This window comes from Medicago sativa, chromosome 4 (assembly GCF_051527215.1).
Source record: "Medicago sativa cultivar Bolivia chromosome 4, Bolivia_mono, whole genome shotgun sequence".
Taxonomy (NCBI): Eukaryota; Viridiplantae; Streptophyta; class Magnoliopsida; order Fabales; family Fabaceae; genus Medicago; species Medicago sativa.
The window spans coordinates 76960701-76982203 of NC_140752.1; the positions used below are offsets into that span (position 1 = coordinate 76960701).

Consider the following 21503-nt stretch of genomic DNA (forward strand, 5'->3'; position numbering starts at 1 on the left):
AATCAATTCGTTAAAAACAATGTTTTTCACCGTAAAACTGAACATGCAAAGATGCATATCTTAAATTTATTAACAACACATATTTTGACTCTTAGAGTGTGTTTGATATGCTAAAAAATAATGAACATGACATGACAACTCTAGTTATACTTTGTTTAATTGTAAAACTCTTTCAAAGACATGACACACTTGGAGACAAGATAAAGTTGAAAATTTTTTTACTCACTAAACCACGTTATAACTTTTTGTCTAAAGTACAAGTTGTCTAAAATACCAAAATAATTTTTTATCCACCAAACATCATACAAGACAAAAAAATTGTTTAATACCTTAAAATTTGTTTTGTATTATTATGTTTTTTATTTTATTTTAAAGATTGTGTTATTATGTTTATGCTATGATGTTCTATACAATACTTGTCTTTTAACAAATCAACCACACTTTTAACTTTTACCAAAACAAAAAATGGTACGTCAAAAAATAAAAAAAAAACAATTTAATTTATATACCTTGTCGGTGTAAATTTATACATATATCTTTCATATGTTGCCACGTCAAATTAACGAAAATCATATATTTTTTACTCGGTAAATGATGTAGCAATAACAATGGTTGGATTGCATTACCTAAAAAAAAAAAATTGGTTGGATTGCATGTGTAAAATATTTTTACACAAAAAAATAACCGTGTATATCAGTTAAATTACTAATCAAAGTAGGAGTACATACCAACACAGATCATTAAAAATTAGGAACACAAAGCTGTACTGTAACTGGCATTCCTTCATTATAATTTTCACCAGTTACCTTTACAGCACTTCACACACTCATCATCACTATTCCCTTTCTGGTTTTTTTTCCTCCAAATCCTTATCTACCAAATCCCCCTGGCCCCACACCCTCCTCAAATCAACGGTTCAGATCTCCTCGTTGGATTGTGCTAGGGTTTACGTCTCTATATACTTTCTCTCACTTCTCCATTTTCACTTCTCTTTCCTCACCGCAGTGCTTTGCTCTGCTACTTCAACAACTCTTCAACATCAATTACCCTATTTTCAATTTAATCTTATTTTCTATCTTTATATTCGAATTTATCACCGTTTTTTTATTCCCTTCCCTCTCCTCTTTTTCCCCAAATCAAAAATCAAAAAAATTCTGTTTCAATTTTCATGAATCTAAGGTTTTTCTGTTCTTCCTAGGTTTTATTGTTATCAATAACAAGAGGAGGGGGAAGAGAAAAAAATTCAAAAAAATCACAAAAGGGGAAAATTAGGAAAAAAAAAACATTTTTGAAAAAAAAAATCAAATTTTTTTGTGAAATTGAGATGGCCCAGGTTCAGGTTCAGCCTCAGAATGCGATGACCGGTCCTAACGGTGGTTCGGCGGCCGCAGCGGCGGCCGGTGGTGGTGGAAATTTCGTGACGACATCGCTTTACGTTGGAGATCTTGATATGAATGTGACGGATTCTCAGCTGTATGATTTGTTCAATCAATTGGGTCAGGTTGTGAGTGTTAGGGTTTGCAGGGATTTGACTACCAGGAGGTCACTTGGTTATGGTTACGTTAACTATAGCAATCCACAAGATGGTTAGTTAATTTAATTTAATTGTTTACTTTTTGTTATTCATTGTGTGATTTGGTAATGTTTAGGTTTTGATTTGATGAATAATACTGTGAATTGGATTGGTTGTTTGATTTAAGAAATGGGTTTGTAGAAAGGTTTAATCTTTAGTGATGAATTATTAGTTTATGAAGCAGGGTTATGAGTGAATTTTGGATACTGGTTTCATGTCTAATTTGTTGTTGAATTCATGATTGTATTATTGTTAATTCTCTGGTGTGAGGTTTATACCAGTAGTTTGATTTTGTGTTCTGCTTTTTCTCGTGAGATCGAAAGGATGATTTATTTGATTGTAGTAAGAATAGTTGCTAACATTTGTTATCTTAATCAAAATATTACACCCGGTGTTGTCAATCGTTGATAGGAAATTGTTTAAAGTCCGCTTCTCAGTAGGGCTATAGCGCCGCTATAGCTGCAATTTGACAATATTTTGTACTAAATAGCGTATCGCTGAACCATAGTGATCTGTATAAGTTCCGCTACACTATAGCGCCGCTATAGCCGTTATTTAATGACACTAATTATATACCTTTAATTTCTAAAACAAAAACAAGGCTTTTACTTATTGTCAAGCAAATTAATCGGGGATTATGGTTGACATATATTGCTCATGCATGTTGATGATGTCTGTTGCAGTGCAATAATTGCCAATGGAAATTGTTTAACCAATGTTAAATAGTGGCTATAGCGGCGCTATAGCATAGCGGAATTTGAACTAACAACTATTGTTTTGCAATACGCTATTTAATACGACACTGTTGTGTAACGGAATTTGAACTAATGTCTCTTGTTCCGTAATACACAAATGAGTACAACATTGCTGCGTAGCGGAATTTTAACAAACCACTATTTTCTCTACAATCTGCGACTGACAACACTTTTAATTGATGAATACACTAAAACTTGCATGCGTGCTATTGCGTATGGGGGAAAAATGAACTTTCCATGCGATGTCTAAAGCTAATTTGTGTCTGGGAGATTGTTGACTTTTTGTCGAATGGGTTGGATACATATTTTTTCCCTTCTTTCCACTAATTTAACATATTACCGAACTGATACTTGCACTACTTGATGATTCTGATGTTACCTTCGTATTTTTCATGTTTAAAGGATACTTACTGAGCAGTGTGAGCAGTAAATAGTTAATGTAATACTGTGGTAGAAATCATGTGGTAGCTCTTGTTCAAACAATATAAGCGATGCTGGTTACCTCTAGGTTGACTGAATTTTTTAGATGGAGACTGTTCAACAAATAAGAATATTTTAAAGCTAGATTCATATAGAGCTGTTCTTGCAAATTTTGCATACCAGTCGAAGGCCTGCATATACAGTGTGTGTGGCTTACATTAAGCAGGCCTAATTTGCTTGCAGGCAACATAATTCATTGAATTAAGAATTTGACTGAAATAAGAATCCATCCCTTTGCTCGTTGGCAAAAGGATGGATTCCATACTTATATTTGGTTTTTGATATAAAAATGCTATATTTTGTTTCTCTCTATCGCTGTAACTTTGTGATTCATGACTGCAATTAATGATCTTTTAACTTGAATACTCTAGTATTACCTCTATTCTCAAACACTTGTCGATCTGCTTTTAGATTTTTTCTCAAACATTCTCAAAGTATTGTATTACAGACATGTCGTATAATGTATGAGAATCGGTCAATTGGTGACTGTATTTATTAACAGTAAGACGAGTTTATCACTAATACAGCACATGAAACATTAAAATAATTGCATGTTGTGTACTTCGTTATAGCCAATCTTATATTTTTTTGAGTTGTGGGCAAGGAATATTGTACAACAGAATGTTTTCATGATCTATCCTCATGTCATGAAAAATTTATGTGATGCGATTTTCACTTACCTAATTTGTACACTGATTAACTTTACCTTCATTTACAGATCTTCACATTTTTATCCTCGAGTAATACAATCTTTTATTTTGCTGCTGTTGTGGTAATCATTTGTTTTGTATCTCTTTGTTCATAATATATTTGTTGTGTGGATACAGCTGCGAGAGCATTGGATGTTCTGAACTTCACTCCTCTCAACAACAGGCCCATTCGCATTATGTATTCACATCGTGATCCCAGCATCCGCAAAAGTGGTCAAGGAAATATATTTATTAAGGTATAGATATCTTCGTTCTTCCACATTGTCTTGTAATGGAAAGAATTCTGCTAAGCTTCTGGACTGATGTACTAGTTGGACCTTTTCTATCCATTTTCAATCTTCCTAATTTAATGATTATTGCAGAATTTGGACAAGGCGATTGACCATAAGGCGTTGCATGATACCTTTTCTTCATTTGGGAATATCCTTTCTTGCAAGGTAGCTGTGGATGGATCTGGCCAATCAAAAGGCTACGGCTTTGTTCAATTTGATACTGAGGAGGCTGCTCAAAAAGCTATCGAAAAGCTTAATGGTATGCTTTTGAATGATAAGCAAGTTTATGTGGGACCCTTCCTTCGCAAGCAAGAGAGAGAGAGTACAGGTGACAGGGCAAAATTTAACAATGTTTTTGTTAAGAATCTCTCAGAATCAACTACTGATGATGAGTTGAAGAAGACTTTTGGTGAATTTGGAACAATTACCAGTGCTGTAGTAATGAGGGATGGGGATGGGAAATCAAAGTGCTTTGGATTTGTGAACTTTGAGAGTACCGATGATGCTGCTAGAGCTGTTGAGGCTCTTAATGGGAAAAAAATTGATGACAAGGAATGGTATGTTGGAAAAGCTCAAAAGAAATCTGAAAGGGAGCATGAACTGAAGATTAAGTTTGAGCAGAGCATGAAAGAAGCTGCGGATAAATATCAAGGGGCAAACTTGTATGTCAAAAATCTGGACGATAGCATTGCTGATGAAAAACTTAAGGAGCTGTTCTCCTCTTATGGCACAATTACCTCTTGCAAGGTATGTATAATTTATATGACTGACATCTCACTAAATATTCGCTAGGTACATAGTCATATGTTGCTTTCTTTTCACTTGAAAGGTAATGAGAGACCCCAATGGCGTAAGTCGAGGATCTGGGTTTGTTGCATTCTCTACTCCTGAGGAGGCATCTAGAGCTGTAAGTCATATTGTATATTATTGGTTAATAAAGCCGAAGAATTTTTAGTTTGGAAATGATTTTTTTGATGTGCTCAATTGTTTGCTAGCTCTTGGAGATGAATGGCAAGATGGTGGTAAGCAAACCTCTGTATGTGACTCTGGCTCAGAGGAAAGAAGATAGAAGAGCTAGGCTGCAGGTATGCGTAGGTGCAATTGTTTATTACCTCTACATACTAGAAAACACAAACCACACCCATGGGGGCAGATGGAAAACCTTTGCGCCGACTGTGTTTGACAAAAAAACTAGATAATAGAACCAATGCAAACATGTGAACGGGTTCAAATCAGCAAAACTTTTGATGATTTTGTGGCAGTAAATCAGTTTGAGCTGGTCTGCTTTTTTGTTTGTTTTTAATCCATCTAGGCAACTCATACTATAAACAGGCGTTAGTTGTTTTATATTTTTGTTTTAATTCAACCATTTTTTTTTTATTTTTATAACCAAGCCCTGGATATTAGGCACACTTATAAATTATTGTTATTTAGCTTCTTAGTTATCTTGTATGATGTATATAATGTGGTAATCTTGTTTATGATTTAATATGGTCATTTTATTGGTAATATAAAATATTTTCATATTGGATTTCTTATAATTTTATGGTTTATTACTTAAAAACAAAATCCATGACTGTTTTGATTTTTAAATCATGAGCAATACAAATACATAATTAAACTTTTGCTGTTTTAGTCACATCATACGGAATCTTCTAAACACACTTGTGTTGTATATAAGCTGTAATATTATTTTTTTGGGCCTCAGTTATATTTAGGATTTTTTTTGGTTGTCGGTCTCAATTTCGTAAGAGTGGGATTGTGGGCTACGATGATATTGCGTCTTGTTTATCATCAAATAAGACAATTTCATAGTAATGTTAATTTTTTGGACCCCATTCTTCATGCAGGCTCAATTTGCTCAAATGCGTCCTGTCTCGATGCCACCATCCGTTGCTCCTCGCATGCCTATGTATCCCCCTGGTGGTCCAGGTATGGGTCAACAAATATTTTATGGTCAAGGCCCTCCTGCCATCATTCCTTCCCAGGTAAACCAGTTTAACTTTTAAGCTTTAGCAAGCGCAATAATGAATTGAGCTTGATATTAGTCCTCTGATTTGTCCTTTTAAGTCATGGAGTAATTTCATTAAACTATGTCTGTCACTGCAAATTTTCTCAGCCTGGATTTGGGTATCAACAACAACTTGTGCCTGGAATGAGACCTGGTGGGGCACCTGTGCCAAACTTCTTTGTGCCAATGGTTCAGCAGGGACAGCAAGGGCAGCGTCCTGGTGGAAGACGTGGAGGTGGAGTCCAGCAGTCCCAGCAGCCAGTTCCGCTTATGCCACAACAGGTTGGTGGATTTCCATCTCGTGTATATAATTTTGTGGATCATCTTTTGTTTTTTGATCACCGACTTGATAATTTTGTGTTTGACAGATGCTCCCTAGGGGTCGTGTATATCGCTATCCTCCTGGAAGGGGCATGCCTGATGGTCCCATGCCTGGAGTTGCTGGAGGCATGTATTCTGTTCCTTATGATGTGGGTGGGATGCCCCTTCGTGATGCATCACTTTCCCAGCAAATTCCAATTGGTGCTTTGGCTTCTCATCTGGCTAATGCATCTCCTGAGCAGCAGAGAACGGTAGGCTGTCATTTCAACTGATGTTTACTATGTTAATAACTCCTAGAGTTTTTGCTAAACTCCATTTGTTGCATTTTAGTGGCCTTAACTAACAGTTGTTGGTTGGTTGTATATTTGCAGATGCTGGGTGAGAATCTTTACCCACTTGTGGAACAATTGGAGCCCGACAATGCTGCCAAAGTTACTGGTATGCTTCTGGAGATGGACCAGACTGAAGTTCTGCACTTGCTCGAGTCACCAGAGGCCCTGAAAGCAAAGGTGGCAGAGGCGATGGATGTCCTTAGGAATGTTGCGCAGCAGCAGGCTGGTGGTGCTGCTGATCAGTTGTCTTCATTGTCACTTAATGACAGCCTTGCTTCTTAAGATATTTACGCTGTTGGGATTTACTTCCTTGGTGATTGACTATTTATCTTTCCGGCACTGGTTTTTATCCCCTTTTCAGATTGAGTTGTTTCGTTAGACTAGATATTACTGGTTTTTGGATCTCCTCCCTTGGGTTGAAGGCATGTTTGACTGCTGATATTTATTTATTATGACTTGAATTTAGAACCATGAAATTGTCTGTTTGTGTGTTTGTTTACCGTTTTGGGTGTGGAGAAAATATCTTGTTTTTTGCATAGATGCATAACGCGAGGTCTGTGCGATGAATACTGATAGTAGAGGTGCGTTGCTGCACCACCTCTAGCTGTGGTACGAACGAGCAAATAAAACCAGTATTTGCAGCACTCTTTATGAATTATGAAATTAAAACGACCCCGCTCCTCTTTGAGCATGGGATGGTGTCATTGTGTAGACTCCAGATTAGGGATGTCAATGGGGCGGATCGGGGGCGGGGGGATACTTCCCCGATCACCGCCCCGCCGGTGTATCCGTTCCCCGTCCCCGATCCCCGTTACGGGGGAATATTTTCCCCGATCCCCGTCCCCGTGGATCCCCACGGAGCCCCACGTTTTTTTTTTCCTTTCCAAATTTAAGCTATGTACAATTCCAATACTGAAGATTGATGAAGAGAAGATTGATAAAGAGAAGCAGAATCTGAAAGAGAAGCAGAATCCAATACTTAAGATTGGAGAATGGCCAACTGATACAGAACAAAAGAAAAACCACAGCCTACTACCACAAAGCTAACAGGAACAATATGCTAGTGCAGAAAAATAAGCACTGCTACAGGAAGCATGAAACATGAAAGCATGAAACAAAGCCAAAAAACAAATGAACAATCCCAAAGCCCAGCCATCAATAAAAACCTGCACTGACAGCTGAGGTATTGAAGCAACACAAACACCTATTACAGATCCAAAAAACAGCACCTTTCATTTGAATCTTAGATCAGTGAAGCTTAGGAATTTGAGATGGAGAATGAATGAATGAAACCGTGAATGAATGAATTGGGAGGCGCAGCTAGGGTTTGGAAATTGGAACCCATTTCATCTGAATCTGTACTGTTTTTCCAGTAACCAAAAGCCTTATATATTTTACACTTTTTCTTTTTATTTTATTTTATTAAACCATGTGAAAAGCCCCAAAAACCAGAGGTAAATATTGAGTCTCTTTGAAAATGTAAGGACATTATTGTATTTTCATGGGGATCAGGGAATCCGCGGGGCGGGGGATACTTCCCCGATCCCCGCCCTGCAGTGGCTACGGGGGAATATTTCTCCCCGTCCCCGCCCCCACGGGGAATCCCCGCGGGGATCCGCTTTGAAAATCCCCACTGACACCCCTACTCCAGATTGTGGTCGGAAGCAGAATAGGTGTAAAGTTGCAAGGACATCATCAGATCCTGCAACTGGTTGTCTGCAATCCATGATATAGAGAAAAAGGACTTCGATTCCGGTACAGTAGCTGTGGGGACACAACCTCTAGTTTTTCCAGAAATTTCGAAAGGCAGTTTGTTAGAATGTGCTGCCAGTATCTGCGGAGCAAGAAAACTGAGTGCTTTGAAACGGTTGAGTAGGCTAGAGATCACCATTGAAATTTAAAAGGGGTGAGACTTAGGTCTTTTATTGTGTTTGTTACTTTCTCTAGGTTGGCTTAGTGCCTTGCTATCCATAGTGTGTTTTACATTGAATAGTCTGCAATAACAATAATAGTCGACAACATTAGTAAATGGTGCACAACATGTATAGGTCTTCTATGGTTCAAGACCATTTTTCACCATTGGATAAATTGTTCATCAAAGTTTAATCATACACCTTTATACTAAATCAACAACCCTTTTTTCAAAAAATAAAAAAAATCAGCAAGTGTCGCGCACCTCCATCGATGGAAATTGAATCGAACTGTTTGCTAAATTTAAAATAACCAAACTGTTTTCATTTTGAACCGAACTGATCTGTTATGAACCGAACTGTTCCAAACCAAATGAAATTGAATTTTGGAACTTTTAAAATCAAACTGAACTGTTTTGAACTGAACTAAATTGTTCCAAACAAAACTAAACTGATTGGTTCGATTCAGTTTTTTTGGTATTTTTGCCCACCCTTAGCTCCCATGCTCTCGTCAACCCTTGTCTCCTACAATAAACGAATCATCAAAAACTATAACCATTCTAGTTCGAGTTGCCGCCTTTAAAGGCCATTTCTGGCCACACAACACCAGGTCTTTAATAAAAGACAATGAATTCGTACTCCTTTTGCCATCTTAGCTACAAAACCCATATTTAGATTTTAAGATCGGAGAAACTTTAATTTTTAGGGTGATCTCTCCAAAGGAAATACAATGGAGCATTCATTGTGGATGCCATAGCACTGATGTCATGTTGAGAAACACAGTAGAACTCAACAAAGATAGTACTGAAATGAAAGATATAAACAATTTAGAATTAATAATAGAATGAAATTGATCGATTACAATGTGTATAATGTATATTATATATAGTCATTCTATAATAACTAATAAGAAATTGCTAAGTGTCTTAGGACACTCTTTACGAAATTTAAAGAGAAAATTTTATCTTAAAAATTGTGTATTCATGACACTAAAACATCAAAAACAATTTTTTTCTATATTTAAATTTATCAATTGTTTCTATTTTAAATCATTAACAAATGCCATAACATGACCTTAACTAATATAACTAACTATATATAACTAACCAGTAATTACCTTAATCAATACTAAGAATCTCTAACTATGCAAATGGCCCCACTCAGGATCAAACTGCGTTGCTTGATAAAACTGAAACACTTAACAATAAAAATCACATATCTAAGAATCTCTAACTATGCAAATGGCCCCACTCAGGATCAAACTGCGTTGCTTGATAAAACTGAAAGACTTAACAATAAAAATCACATGTATGATCTTATGATGCGGTAGAATGTGTAATCCAAGTGCATGCTCACGTCCCCAACAATAAAATGTTATTTAAAAAAACCATGAAATGGCCCTCTAGAGACAATTACATGCATTTGCATGGAGAGACTATCCTCCCTTTACTTTCTCTGTTCTCTATCGTTTTTTTCAAAGTCCTCCAATTCTCTCCACTTTTAGATTTTTAAACAAAATCGTTCGCATAATACACTAAAAATCTCAGGGTTATCTTGTTTTTATTTGGTTTGATTGGGAAAAAGTGTTTTATATATATTTTTTGGTCAAGAATGATTTAAAATATATATTCTTTAATTATAATTTTTTTCCTACTTTTTTTCTTTAGCGTGACCAGATGATGAAGTGTTTAAATTTTCACGTTCACACAAAAATAACTCATCATTTATGTGTAAGGACGTGAGATTTCATACTGGAGTATGAGACTTACATATTACATATTTACATTGGGGCAGAAAACACCCCCTGCTCCAACTTGCAAGTCATATTCAACCACACACATGAGCAATATAGTTGATGACCCACCCAAGAAGCCATCATTTAATATAAGAATCCTTTTGCACCAGTCTTTTAATTCAAGATATGTACCATGGAACACCCACTAACTTCACCATCCTAAGTTCCCCCACCAACAATATACCTAGTTAACCTCAAGGACCTCAACACAAAGTATATCGTCACCATATATCTACATCACTGATTTTTAGTTGGCAATGAAATCAAGATGATAAGTTAGGTGTCTTAACTCTCAAAACATCTCATGCATATTTAGTTGCGACACTCAAACGGTCTCAAATGCATTTATCATAGACAAAATGAGCGCTATACCAAACTGAATTCACTCATCTCATGCTCACCATCACCTGCCATGACTAGTAGTATGTGCAAAAAACGACTTCTTTCTTAAAAGAAAGAGAACTCAATTTATGAGAGATCTGAACACGCTGATTATTAATAGGACCTATTTTTTTAAAAAATATTTTAAAAAGTAGACCCCCCTAATATCCCCATTGTTTCTATCTCATAAATTGTGCTCTCCATTTCTTTGAGAAATAAATAGGATCTTGACCCACACCTAATGACACGATTGAATAATTAGAGTATTTTCAATGCAATATTTTTAACTTTTAAGAACAACTCAGACCAACTCTTAATTTGCACTATATTGGAGGTGGATAAGCCAACAATCTGAAATTCCAAGGCCAAAAGTGAAGAGATGCCCCTTAAAAAACTGAACAGTCGGATAAAAAATAGAACAAAATAAGAGCTATTGATTCACAAATTGAAATCAAAACTCAAATTCAAACATTCTTAACCCAATCATATATGAGATTTACTTTTCCCACCCTATGACCTTCTCGCGCGCCCTGCAAAAATTTCAAAAATACCCCTGGTCTGGATTACATATTCCGAACCAAATTGTTAGTGTTTCCGGATTATAAAATCCGGACAAATACAATATGAATATTTTGTGTCTTTCTTTGATGTCAAGGGTCTCTGTTGACCGTTATACGACCCCCGCATAAGCTGAAATGCAATTGCAGGGGTCGTATGAGCGGTCAACAATGACCATGACACCACAAACACTCCTAAAAGCTACCTAAAAAACTAATTTTTTTTGAAGAAAATGTAAGAAAGGAGGTGAAGAAGAATGAAGGAAAATGTTGAAGACCCAAGCCTTTTTATAGCCTAAAACAAGTCCTATGTCATTTGGAAGTCAAAGAAAACGTGTTTTTCATTCAAAACCGTCCAAAAAACGCTTTAAAACTCCACTAACCGGCCAAAGCTTTGGTGAAACGTCACCGACCAAATTGTTACTGAGTGGTTCCGGATTTTATAATCCGGAATGCATGAAGTATTTCCGGATTATACAGTCCGAAATGCACCAGAATAACATAAATGATGAATCTTTTGGGAAGGTGGTTCGAAGAGAAGCTTTTGAACTCGATCCTGCCGGCCTGCCAACTGACATGTTACGATCTGCAGGCCGACATGATCGAGTTCATAAGAACCTCTTCTTTGGAGTTAGATCTGCAACACAATGAAGAAAGGCAAGGTGTTTTCAAGAGGATTTCTTTGAGTTAGATCCTGCTGCCTTGCCAAATGACATATTCATCTGCAGGCAGCAAGATCTAACTCATAGAAACCTCTTGATATTTTTGAGTTATCTATCTATCAAGGAGGCATCAAGGACTATCTATATATTTTTGATAGCATGCTGAGGATCTTCATCATGCCGTTATCTAGAGATCTATATATTTAAAACAGCATGAGAAAGATCCTCAGCTTGATGACAAATTTGCATGGTTTGCTTTGGTGTGTTTGTGTGTTTTGATGGTATTGAAGGTGAAAACCGGAGAGGATGTATTTATAGAGGTCCTTGGATGTTGTGGACCACATAAACTCTTAGTGCAATGTGGTCCATACAAAAGAATCCTATGCTGAGGCATTCCGGGTTTCGTTTTCCGGAATACACTTACGCCCTATGTTGTTCCGGATTTCGTAATCCGAAAAGCATAACTTTGGTTATTTTATCGATTAAATGAACATCTTTGCCGTAAATTAAAACATAATAAAACACGCAATTAAATTCAACAACACATAACTAACACGCAATAAAACACGCAATTAAAACATAATGCAACAACTTATTTCAACAACACATAACTAACACGCAATTAAAACAACATAAAACACACGATTAATTAAAACATAACACATTATCACAGATCATCTAAACTAACTTCCTCCTCCTCTGGTCCCTCTAGCAGAGCCCTGATCTCTTCGTAGTTCCTGGGCCGGTGCAAACTTTTCAGAATTTGTTCAGCAGATCTAACCAACGAAGCGACCAACTCGATCGGTCCTCTAGCGCTGTGCTGACCAAAGACAGAGAACATGGTTCTCACGTCGCCGTCGTTTGTGAGTTTCATCCGGCTGAAGCGTAGAGATCCGGCTGAGTCGGACAATGGACATCGATATTCAACACTGACCACCCTCCTCGTGTCTCTGTGGTTGAGTTGAAGGTTGATTTGATCCAGCTCATCCTTCAGCTCGGAGAGGGTGACATCGCCGCGAATCCTAAACAGATGGGGTGGTGTTCCACCGTTGTAGTAGACTGCCGCTAGCTTGGTGTTCGGATCAAAGCTAGGGAATTCCATGTTGCCGAGGTATCTGGGCGTGGTAGTTTACTTGTAATGAAAACAGGCACCCCTATTTATAGAGGTATATGGGCGTTGTGGACCACGAAAATTGTCGGTGCAATGTGGGACACACAAAAGAATCCAATGCTGAAGCAATCCGGATTTTAAAATCCGAACCAAGCATCGCTATACACAAAGTCCCAAGTTCTCTTTTGATTCACCCCATGATCGTATCTTTCCGGAATATATAATCCGGAATATATGTGCATTCCGGATTATATATTCCGGATTGCACCAGAAGCTTTTGGCCGGTGGTCTGCACCACAAAGAAAACGTTTTTCAAATGTTTTGGGTGGTGGTCAACGTGTAAAAACATGTTTTTACACGTTTTTTGACTGTAATTATGGCTTCCCACAGGTTTTTATCCCCCCTCCCCTATAAATATGGTTCATTTTCTCAAAAAATTTCACACCTTCTTCTTTCTTCTCTTCTCCTCTTCTACAACGATGTGTTTCCATCGTTGGCCTTTCATAGAAAGAGGTCTCTTTGGAAATCCATCAGGGGTCATATGATCGGTCAATAGGGTAGGGGTCAGTCTGAATCTGAGGTTGGTTTGCCCGGGTGTCATGTTGACCATCATGGTCTCTTGTTCCCTAGAGGCACCTGTGCCCCCTCTGTCTCCCCACCAACAACATTTCTTCTTCCCCGCCATCTTCTTTCCTCCCACATTCTTTCCTCTCCATCAGTGGCTGGAGTTAGAGCTGGAGCCACTGGTATAACTTATGTAATAGGATGGGATTAAAAATAGTTTTAGGATGTAATAAGCTTAAAAAGCTTGAAAACTTGAAAATTACTGTAATGTATTGTTCATATATTAATAAAATGATTTCTTTTTATGCTTATGTCTTTTTATTTCTGTTTATTATTTTTATTCGCATTTTATTTTATTTTTACTTCTGGTAAAACAGTATTCCGGAATTTAAAATCCGGAAACATCTGCAAAATTCTAACAATGTAATCCGGAGCAGGGGCAAAATTGAAAAAAAACAGGGCGCGCGAGGAAAGACATAGGGTGGGAAAAGTAATACTCATCATATATTCAAACATCTTAAAATCAAATAAGCATTCACATATTAAATCAAACTAAGAAAAACAAAATTAGATCAAGAAGGAAAAAAAAACCAAGATCAGTCGCAATCTTCTTAGTGGAGGCCCTCTCTGTCGTCAAACATGTCTCTTCCACTAATCAGGCAGCGCCCCTTCCATCTAATGAGCAAACCTCTTCCTCTTCCATTTTGTCATTAGACCATCTAGATGTGAGCAAATCTCTTCCACCTTGTCATCAAGTTTTGTAGCTATTGAGAGTGGTGGTCAAATCTTCCACCATTACCACAGGGATTGGCACGAGGAGATCGGGAGTAAGGGTGTGCTGGGAGAGGGAGTGGGGGAATGTGATGTCAAATGTGAAACTCCGATAAGATAAGTGAAGAACTAAACATAAGATAAGTGAAGAACTAAACATGATTTTACAAGCAGAATGAAAATGAGTTTTCTCATATTTAACTTGAGAAGTGTAGGCCCACACAAAAACAACTTAAGAACACAACCTCAACTCTTTACTAAGCATTGAAAAGTTGATTAAAAAAACATTGAGAACGATCTGATGCACTTAAATTAGCACAGTAAACCAACGCACCATAAATTAACAGCAAACTTCTAATTAATTACAAACCATCTATCTTAGCATGCATTCTGCTTCGCTTCCAAAAATAAAAAAAAATATAAAAAAATGCTCTACATTTTTATTATCCTACTATTAGCTAAATTATTTAAGTAACATGCACAAACTGTTTATCTCAAGTTCAGTACTAGTTGTCATGACAAGAAGTGTTATAACTATCTAACATCACACGTGTATAGATAGAGTATTGCATACAGGCACATAAGCTATTCATGAAGAACCATGCCAGCCAGAGACTGAACACTTCCTAGAGATTCCTTCCTTCCTACCTGACAAACAATTCACTCAGACCGCCTGTTGATTTACGTGCCTCAATCGAAGTCCAACATCTGCATCACGATCTTGTTGATTTATATTTGGACCAAGTAAAATAGCATCCTGCACTCCTGTAGAAGTTGCAGCTTCATTTGCTTTCTCAACATGTTCTCCGAAGTTATGCAACCTCCGGCCAATCAGATACCGGTCATCACGAATTGAATTGTGGAGATTTGTGAACCAGACATGAAATCTCTTGGCACAAAAACACACGAAACTGAAAGAGAGGCATCCCAACCATGCAAATCGATAGACAGCAGAATTGACCACCAATGGGTACCCAAGTGCTGGAAACACACCTCTGGCCAAAACATAAGGTACACATAACGCTGTCAATAGTTTCATTATGATTGGAAGAACAATCTCCCGTAGGACCCAAAGACCCTGCAGCCTGGAGAAACCATCATCTCTCACCCTCTCAAACTTTACTCGCCAACTTTCATCCATTAGAGGCATCATGTGGTCCAACATAACCTAATCAATGAACCAAGTCAATACTAGAAGAACATAAATGAATCCAATTGATTGTTAGAACAAACCTTGGGGACACAGATAACCCATCTACAAATGGCCAGTGACACAAAAACAACAAAAAACTACCAATGGCGGAAAGAGAGACTGAAAAAGAAACGAGGCATTACATTATCCCTATTATTAGTCAGATGTGAGAACATTTTGGCAATTTCTTTTGGTTGATAATTCTTTTGTCAGCTGAATGGAAATTCATCATCTAAAAAAGGTAGATGGTAAGAAACTAGTGTACTCAGTGAGGCTCTCTCCTCTAATAAAACTCATATATCCAATTATATTAACTATGAATCTTTCAGAAATCGTCATTCATAATTCATCAACCATTGCCATTACAATCCCCAAAAAAATCAACATCATTAGTGAAAATAAATTTTATATTCTTATAAACAAGTCATATGTCTCATCAAATGAGAATACCATAAGGACAATATAGTGCCTATTTCATGTCTCATTACATGGTTCAATTGAATAAAAATGAATAAATTCAAGAAAATTTCTAGGAATTTATTTTAATCGCTACCAATGCACAGCAGGATACATTTACTAGTTACTTGAGTAGAGCAGAAGGCCATGTAATCTAAATTAAGATGGAGATTGCCAGATATGATAGCATGCATTTATTTAATGTTATGTTTTGAAGCATTTAAAGAAGTTGATATAGGTTTCATACAAGAATTAAAGCCAATCAACAAAAGATTAACAGAGGAAAAAAAATAATGAAGGACACAAACTCACCAATCTAGTCCATATCTTGAGAAATATAAGGCCCAATGCCCAGTCTTGATAAAGGAGGAATACTGGACTTTCATCCACCGGAACTCTCATTGGCACAATGACCAAAAGCTCAAAGAGAAGCCCAATCAGCACTGGGATGACAAATATCTGAAACCAAAAAAAAAAAAAAAAACGAATTGATCACCAAAGAACAAATGAAAATTTATGCATTATCAAAAGGTTGGGTTCAGTAAACTGATCAGCAATCAGAATCGTCCTTACCCATATAGACAAAAGGGCAGAACTCTTGACAACAATGCTACACCACTTCCAAATTTGGTTCAACAAAACTGAAGTCCTCCGTTTTCTAATTTGCTCGATTGAGTATCTAACTCCAGCAACAGCAGTCCAGATCACATAACTTCCAATGATGAAGGCATACAGATCTAACAAAAGAAATAAGATAACAAATCAATTCAGAGTTATGAAGCACACAAACAAAAGAAATCAGTTCAATCAATTGCTTACCATTGCACTTAATGCCATGAGTTATAGGAAGACGAGGAATGGAGTTGAAAAGTATCCTTCCCAGTGATATTGGTACAACTACCAGGGCAGAGTTGAAGACAAGGAGTGTCATCCAAGCAATGACCAGCAGAAGAACAATGCGAAGTGCAAAGGCATAACTGCTGTAGTCATTAAATATATCTAATCAGATGATGACAAAATAATACAAAAGCATGCTTATACAGAGAAACTGATGACTTCAGTAGACTTTTCATGCATTTCATTATGGAAACGCAAAAAAACCATGAAAAAATACCACATCATGCCCTCTTTCTCCACCCCAAAGACAAAAGTGTACATAACTATATAGATAGACACAAATGCAATATTGGATGATTCCTAATATAGTTATAGGATTTTAATTTGCAAGGAACTCACTCAGAATCAGGTTGTTCGTCGCTGTCGTAATCCTCTCCAGCATCTGCATTAGTGACTCTGTTCAAATCATCGCCAGCAAATGGAACCATACCCTGATCGTGCACCCCTGCTTGTACTATCTGTAACCTTTCCTGCCTACCTCGCTCCCCATTTCCATTTTCTTGATTACCATTGTCATCAGGTCTAGGCAATAAGAAATCAGTTAAACCAAGCGCCCAACCAACTGCTGTAAACCAATAGCGAAGAAGGGATTTGATAGTTGTCCTGAGTTTAAAATGCTCAATAGCAAATGGTATACAGATCTGAAAGAGAAGCATGTTAGCTGGAATTTCGGTGAAGGGATCAGATAGCCTGCACAAAATAAACAGATTCAAGTTTAACAACTGTAACAGGGAGTTTTATGTATTTTGCATCAACTATTAAAATTGCTTAAGGGGCCAGCTTACAATATTTCAAGTGGAAAAATGGAAGGTGCCATCCGCATTGCAAGTTTAACTGGCAAAAATACCAGCATAACAATCAAACTCCCATAAACCGCAACAGATAACAAAACCCTGCGAGCATGTTTGTGCACAGGATCATCTATCAGATCACGGAATGGATTATAGTTTGGATCAGCCGGATCCCGAAGGAAGTACAAAACCCCATTCCGCAAAACCTGCCATTCGAAACAAATATATCATATGAAACATTGCATAAAAAAAGAAGCAAAGCTTTAAGCATTATATCATGTGAAAGGAAATTACCCCTCTAAGAAGGCTGACAAATATGCTAATTTGTAGCATGTACACGATCCCTACAACCCAATGAGCCAATGAGCTTGCTAAAGGAGAAGCAGAGAAGAACTGAGCTCTGTGAACCATTGTCTTCCCAAACATCTGTATGGTGCAAACATCGAGCCACCACCCACACATCAGGGGAAATACCCCTAATTCAATAACTAATAGGAAAGCCACCTTCACCATGGTCATCAAATGCCTCATTGCTGCTAAAAACTGCCTGAAGAGAGATGGAATTGTCTCTGCTATAGAAGCAATACCATAAAATCTTCCTGCAGTCAAAGGTTCACCCTTTGTGTAGCGAATTAACGCAACAATACCGAAGTAGCAGAAAATTAGAGTCGATAGGAAAATATATCCAACTGCCAAAGTAGTAACATCAGAAATCCTGGAAGTTCCAATTGACCCTCCTTTCAAGAGATCATCTGAAACAGATGCAGTTATGTTGTTCGACATTTCACTCAATTCACTTGCATTCACTTTTAGCATTTCTGCAATCTGACCAACTGATCCACTTTCTTGAGTAGCAGTTGATAAATTTTGAACAGCTGTTAATGCATTTTTTAATGTAATATTGGCTAGGGAAAGAGAAGTGTCTGTAGGTGGGACTACCCCCGATAACACCGCATCGCTACCAGTTGAAAAGAACCATGATAGATAATGAAGAATTATGCGACCCAATGAGAAGGGCAGAAAGATTACAACTCCAAGGAAAATCATATTGCTTGCCAGCACCTGCATAATGAACAAATCATTCAGCTTGCAAATAATAAATGTTGTAGATAGAAAATTAATTTCATTAGAGAAAGAAAAATATTCAGATTTTTGAAAAAATCTAATCAGAAGTCACAATGTACAAAACAAAGATTGTTGTCATATCAAAGCAATAGCCAATTATCATTGGAAAATGACCACCCAGAGAATACTGCTTCAGTTGATGATTTGAAAACTTACACTATAAACAAGCAATTACATCGATAGAATGGCAACTAGGGGGGAAATCAGAAAAGTGAACTAATCTTTGTAATGATGAAAACTCAGCGACAATCAATTTTCAACAAACAGAACATTGAGGTTTCTGCAACAAGAAGCCCCTATTGAAGTTGGATGTTAAAAGCTCCATCAACATGCTCATTTAAACCAGGCAAAGATGTTTCTTGAGTACATTAAGGTGTAAATAACAACAAAGAAAATCATATGTTTAAAAGTGCCAAAATGTTTCTTGAGTTCGGAACACATTAAGGTGTAAATAACATAAAAAAATCATATGTTTAAAAGGATAAACTACAAAAACGGTGGCAAGCCAGAAACACCAGGATTAGATGATCATCAAAATATAACTGAACATAGGAAGTAGTATGCAACTATGAGTTAGGTTTTTCCTAGGTCAGATTACCCATTTTCTATATAGAGAAGCAGTATCAAAACAAACTACATTGCGACTTTGTGATATATGAGCAGCAAACATTGAAAAAAAAAATGATAGACATACCGTAAATGCATTTTCAACCAAATGAAAAACCGGACCCTGCATGCCAACAAGTTCATCAAAGGGTACATCCTCTGCTCCATCAGCGTCATCCAGACCATCAAACATCTGTTCAACATGCGCCTCGAGACGTGCTGCTTGCATCTCCCATCGCGCAGCAACATTTTCAGCATTCCTTCTAATTACTTGACCTGCCCCCGCAACTCCTTGTGCTGCACCAGCATCTTCTCCATTTGCATCACCATTAACATTACGATTAGCTTGTCCAGCAGGCCTCCTAGCAACCCGGGCACCATTTCTGTCCACTTCATCTTCTCTATCCGCATCCTGTCCCCCAATTTCTCTTAAATGCCTAAAGTAATCTCTCAAAGAAGTAGCCCCAAGAAAAATGAAGACAATGCTTGCAGAAAGCAGGAAACCATGGAGGCAATCAGTCAGAATAACCGCCGTTGATAAATGATTCAAGAATAACCTCTGGGCTTCACCGAAACTCCTCACAAAAGCTAACCTCCATATCCAGAATGTTATGAAAGGTATAATTAAGAGCCACACAGACAGCACAAAACTCAGACGCACAAAGAACTGCAGAACATGACAAGCTTTCATCGCCATTCCCACCACAAACTCTTGAAAAGGCAACCTAGCAGGAGCATTCTCTGCATAAACAGGTGAGAAGGAAAATGGATGCTTGCAAACCTGCAACACATTTTAAGCCCATCAACAAAATAACCCCAACCAAGGAAAATCTATCACAATTTAGAGAGGTGCATAGGGCAAAAATTTGGTGTGCATGTGAAACAAAACCTACTACATAATTTCAAAAGAAAACATTTTGCAAGTCTTGTTAATAAACATGTCTTCAATTTTCTTCATTTATTTCAATATAAATTAAAAATTGATAACTTTCGTATTCATAAATTTGCCATACAATACAATAGCATAACCTTTCTTAATTCTTAGCACCAAATTTTCGTTAAATTATTATTATTATTAGCAAAAAGTTATGAAATTTATGAATATTGTTATTCAATTTCATCACTACACAGCTGATCATAGCTCAATTTACGAAAAAACGATAATAAATTCAACAAAAAATTCAATAAAAAATGAAAAATTATGCTAAATAACCTATGATCACTATACACATAAACAATAACGAAGAGAAAGGTGATTAACCTCGCATTGACGAGCGTTGCTATGATTAAGCCACTGAAGGAGACAATCTTGATGAACAAATTTGATACTGCCGCTACACGCGCACGGATACCGTAACGGATTATCAGCATCACCAGGGTTCCGACAAATACGGCAAACATCCTCTTCATCTTCATCGTCGTCATCGTATTTTGCAGATGGCGGTGCTGTCGATGCGGTGGCGACCGCATCCGCATCGATCTCCTTTCCTTTGGAACCGCGTGGAGACGAAGAGGAAGAGGAAGGGGAAGAGGAGGAGGGTGTGGTGGCGGCGATTGGAGTTCCGTCGAGAGAAGGCGGTGGTTCGTTAGCGATCTCCATCGCCGAGTCCGCGGCGACCGAGTCGGTGGAGAGTGAAAATGAGAATTATTAAAAAAAAAGGTGAAGAGAGAGAAAGAGAGAAATGGTGGGATATTAGAGAGAGAAAGAGAGGGGTTGCCGTAGGGATTTTATGTTATTCCGGGATTGCCCTTGTTTGGGATTTATATTACGCGTGTGTACGTGTGTTGGTGACGTATATGGTCATGTGGGTTTTTGGTGACGTGGAGGGTTGTGATTTGTGTTTGGTTGGTATATTTATGTTATGGACGATGATAGTTATGGTAGGTTATGTTATGGCCATTGCCTGCACCTTATAATCTCTTTATGGCAAAACTTTTTTTTTTTGAACAATTTTTGAAAAACAAATATTGGTCTAACTATTACATTTTTTTTTAATGATACCATTGTTACATTTTAGGCGGTGCTAGATAAATATGAAAATATATAAGGTTTTTTTAAGAAAAATATATAAGTTGTTATATTTTTTTTTGAGACGTAAAAATGGAATATATTAACACCGGTAGTGCATCCACTTCAGTACAAGGTGTACCAAAGGGCCCCCCAAAAGAGTAACCGTCAAACAATAATTACATAATTACAATCAGTCGATACCCAAACATAACATAGGGTT

General features: G+C 37.3%; 3 protein-coding genes across 4 annotated transcripts; 1 reads left to right on the forward strand and 2 right to left on the reverse strand.

Moving 5' to 3' along the window:
• Positions 1-998: 998 nt before the first annotated feature.
• Positions 999-6930, forward strand: LOC146932080 (polyadenylate-binding protein 2-like). Its single transcript, XM_085703681.1, has 9 exons — positions 999-1586; positions 3636-3754; positions 3881-4537; positions 4620-4697; positions 4786-4875; positions 5641-5778; positions 5910-6083; positions 6170-6373; positions 6494-6930. The coding sequence occupies exons 1-9, from the start codon at positions 1325-1327 to the stop codon at positions 6734-6736; spliced, it is 1965 nt and encodes a 654-aa protein (XP_085559807.1). The 5' UTR covers positions 999-1324; the 3' UTR covers positions 6737-6930.
• A 5496-nt stretch (positions 6931-12426) lies between these two features.
• LOC146932081 (uncharacterized) lies at positions 12427-12861 on the reverse strand. Its single transcript, XM_085707722.1, has one exon. The coding sequence runs from the start codon at positions 12859-12861 to the stop codon at positions 12427-12429; it is 435 nt and encodes a 144-aa protein (XP_085563848.1).
• Positions 12862-14437: 1576 nt separating this feature from the next.
• CER9 (RING/U-box superfamily protein) lies at positions 14438-20930 on the reverse strand. Of its 2 annotated transcripts, none has more exons than XM_085703683.1 (9): positions 20534-20930; positions 19361-20053; positions 17836-18603; positions 17536-17747; positions 17090-17440; positions 16673-16830; positions 16427-16590; positions 16166-16312; positions 14438-15373 (listed from the first exon to the last, which is right to left on the reverse strand). In XM_085703683.1, exons 1-9 carry the CDS (start codon positions 20870-20872, stop codon positions 14870-14872), a joined length of 3336 nt encoding a protein of 1111 aa, XP_085559809.1. In that variant the 5' UTR covers positions 20873-20930; the 3' UTR covers positions 14438-14869. The 2 variants fall into 2 exon arrangements, with proteins under 2 accessions (XP_085559809.1, XP_085559808.1); XM_085703682.1 differs by having other exon boundaries at positions 16673-16833.
• Positions 20931-21503: the final 573 nt, after the last annotated feature.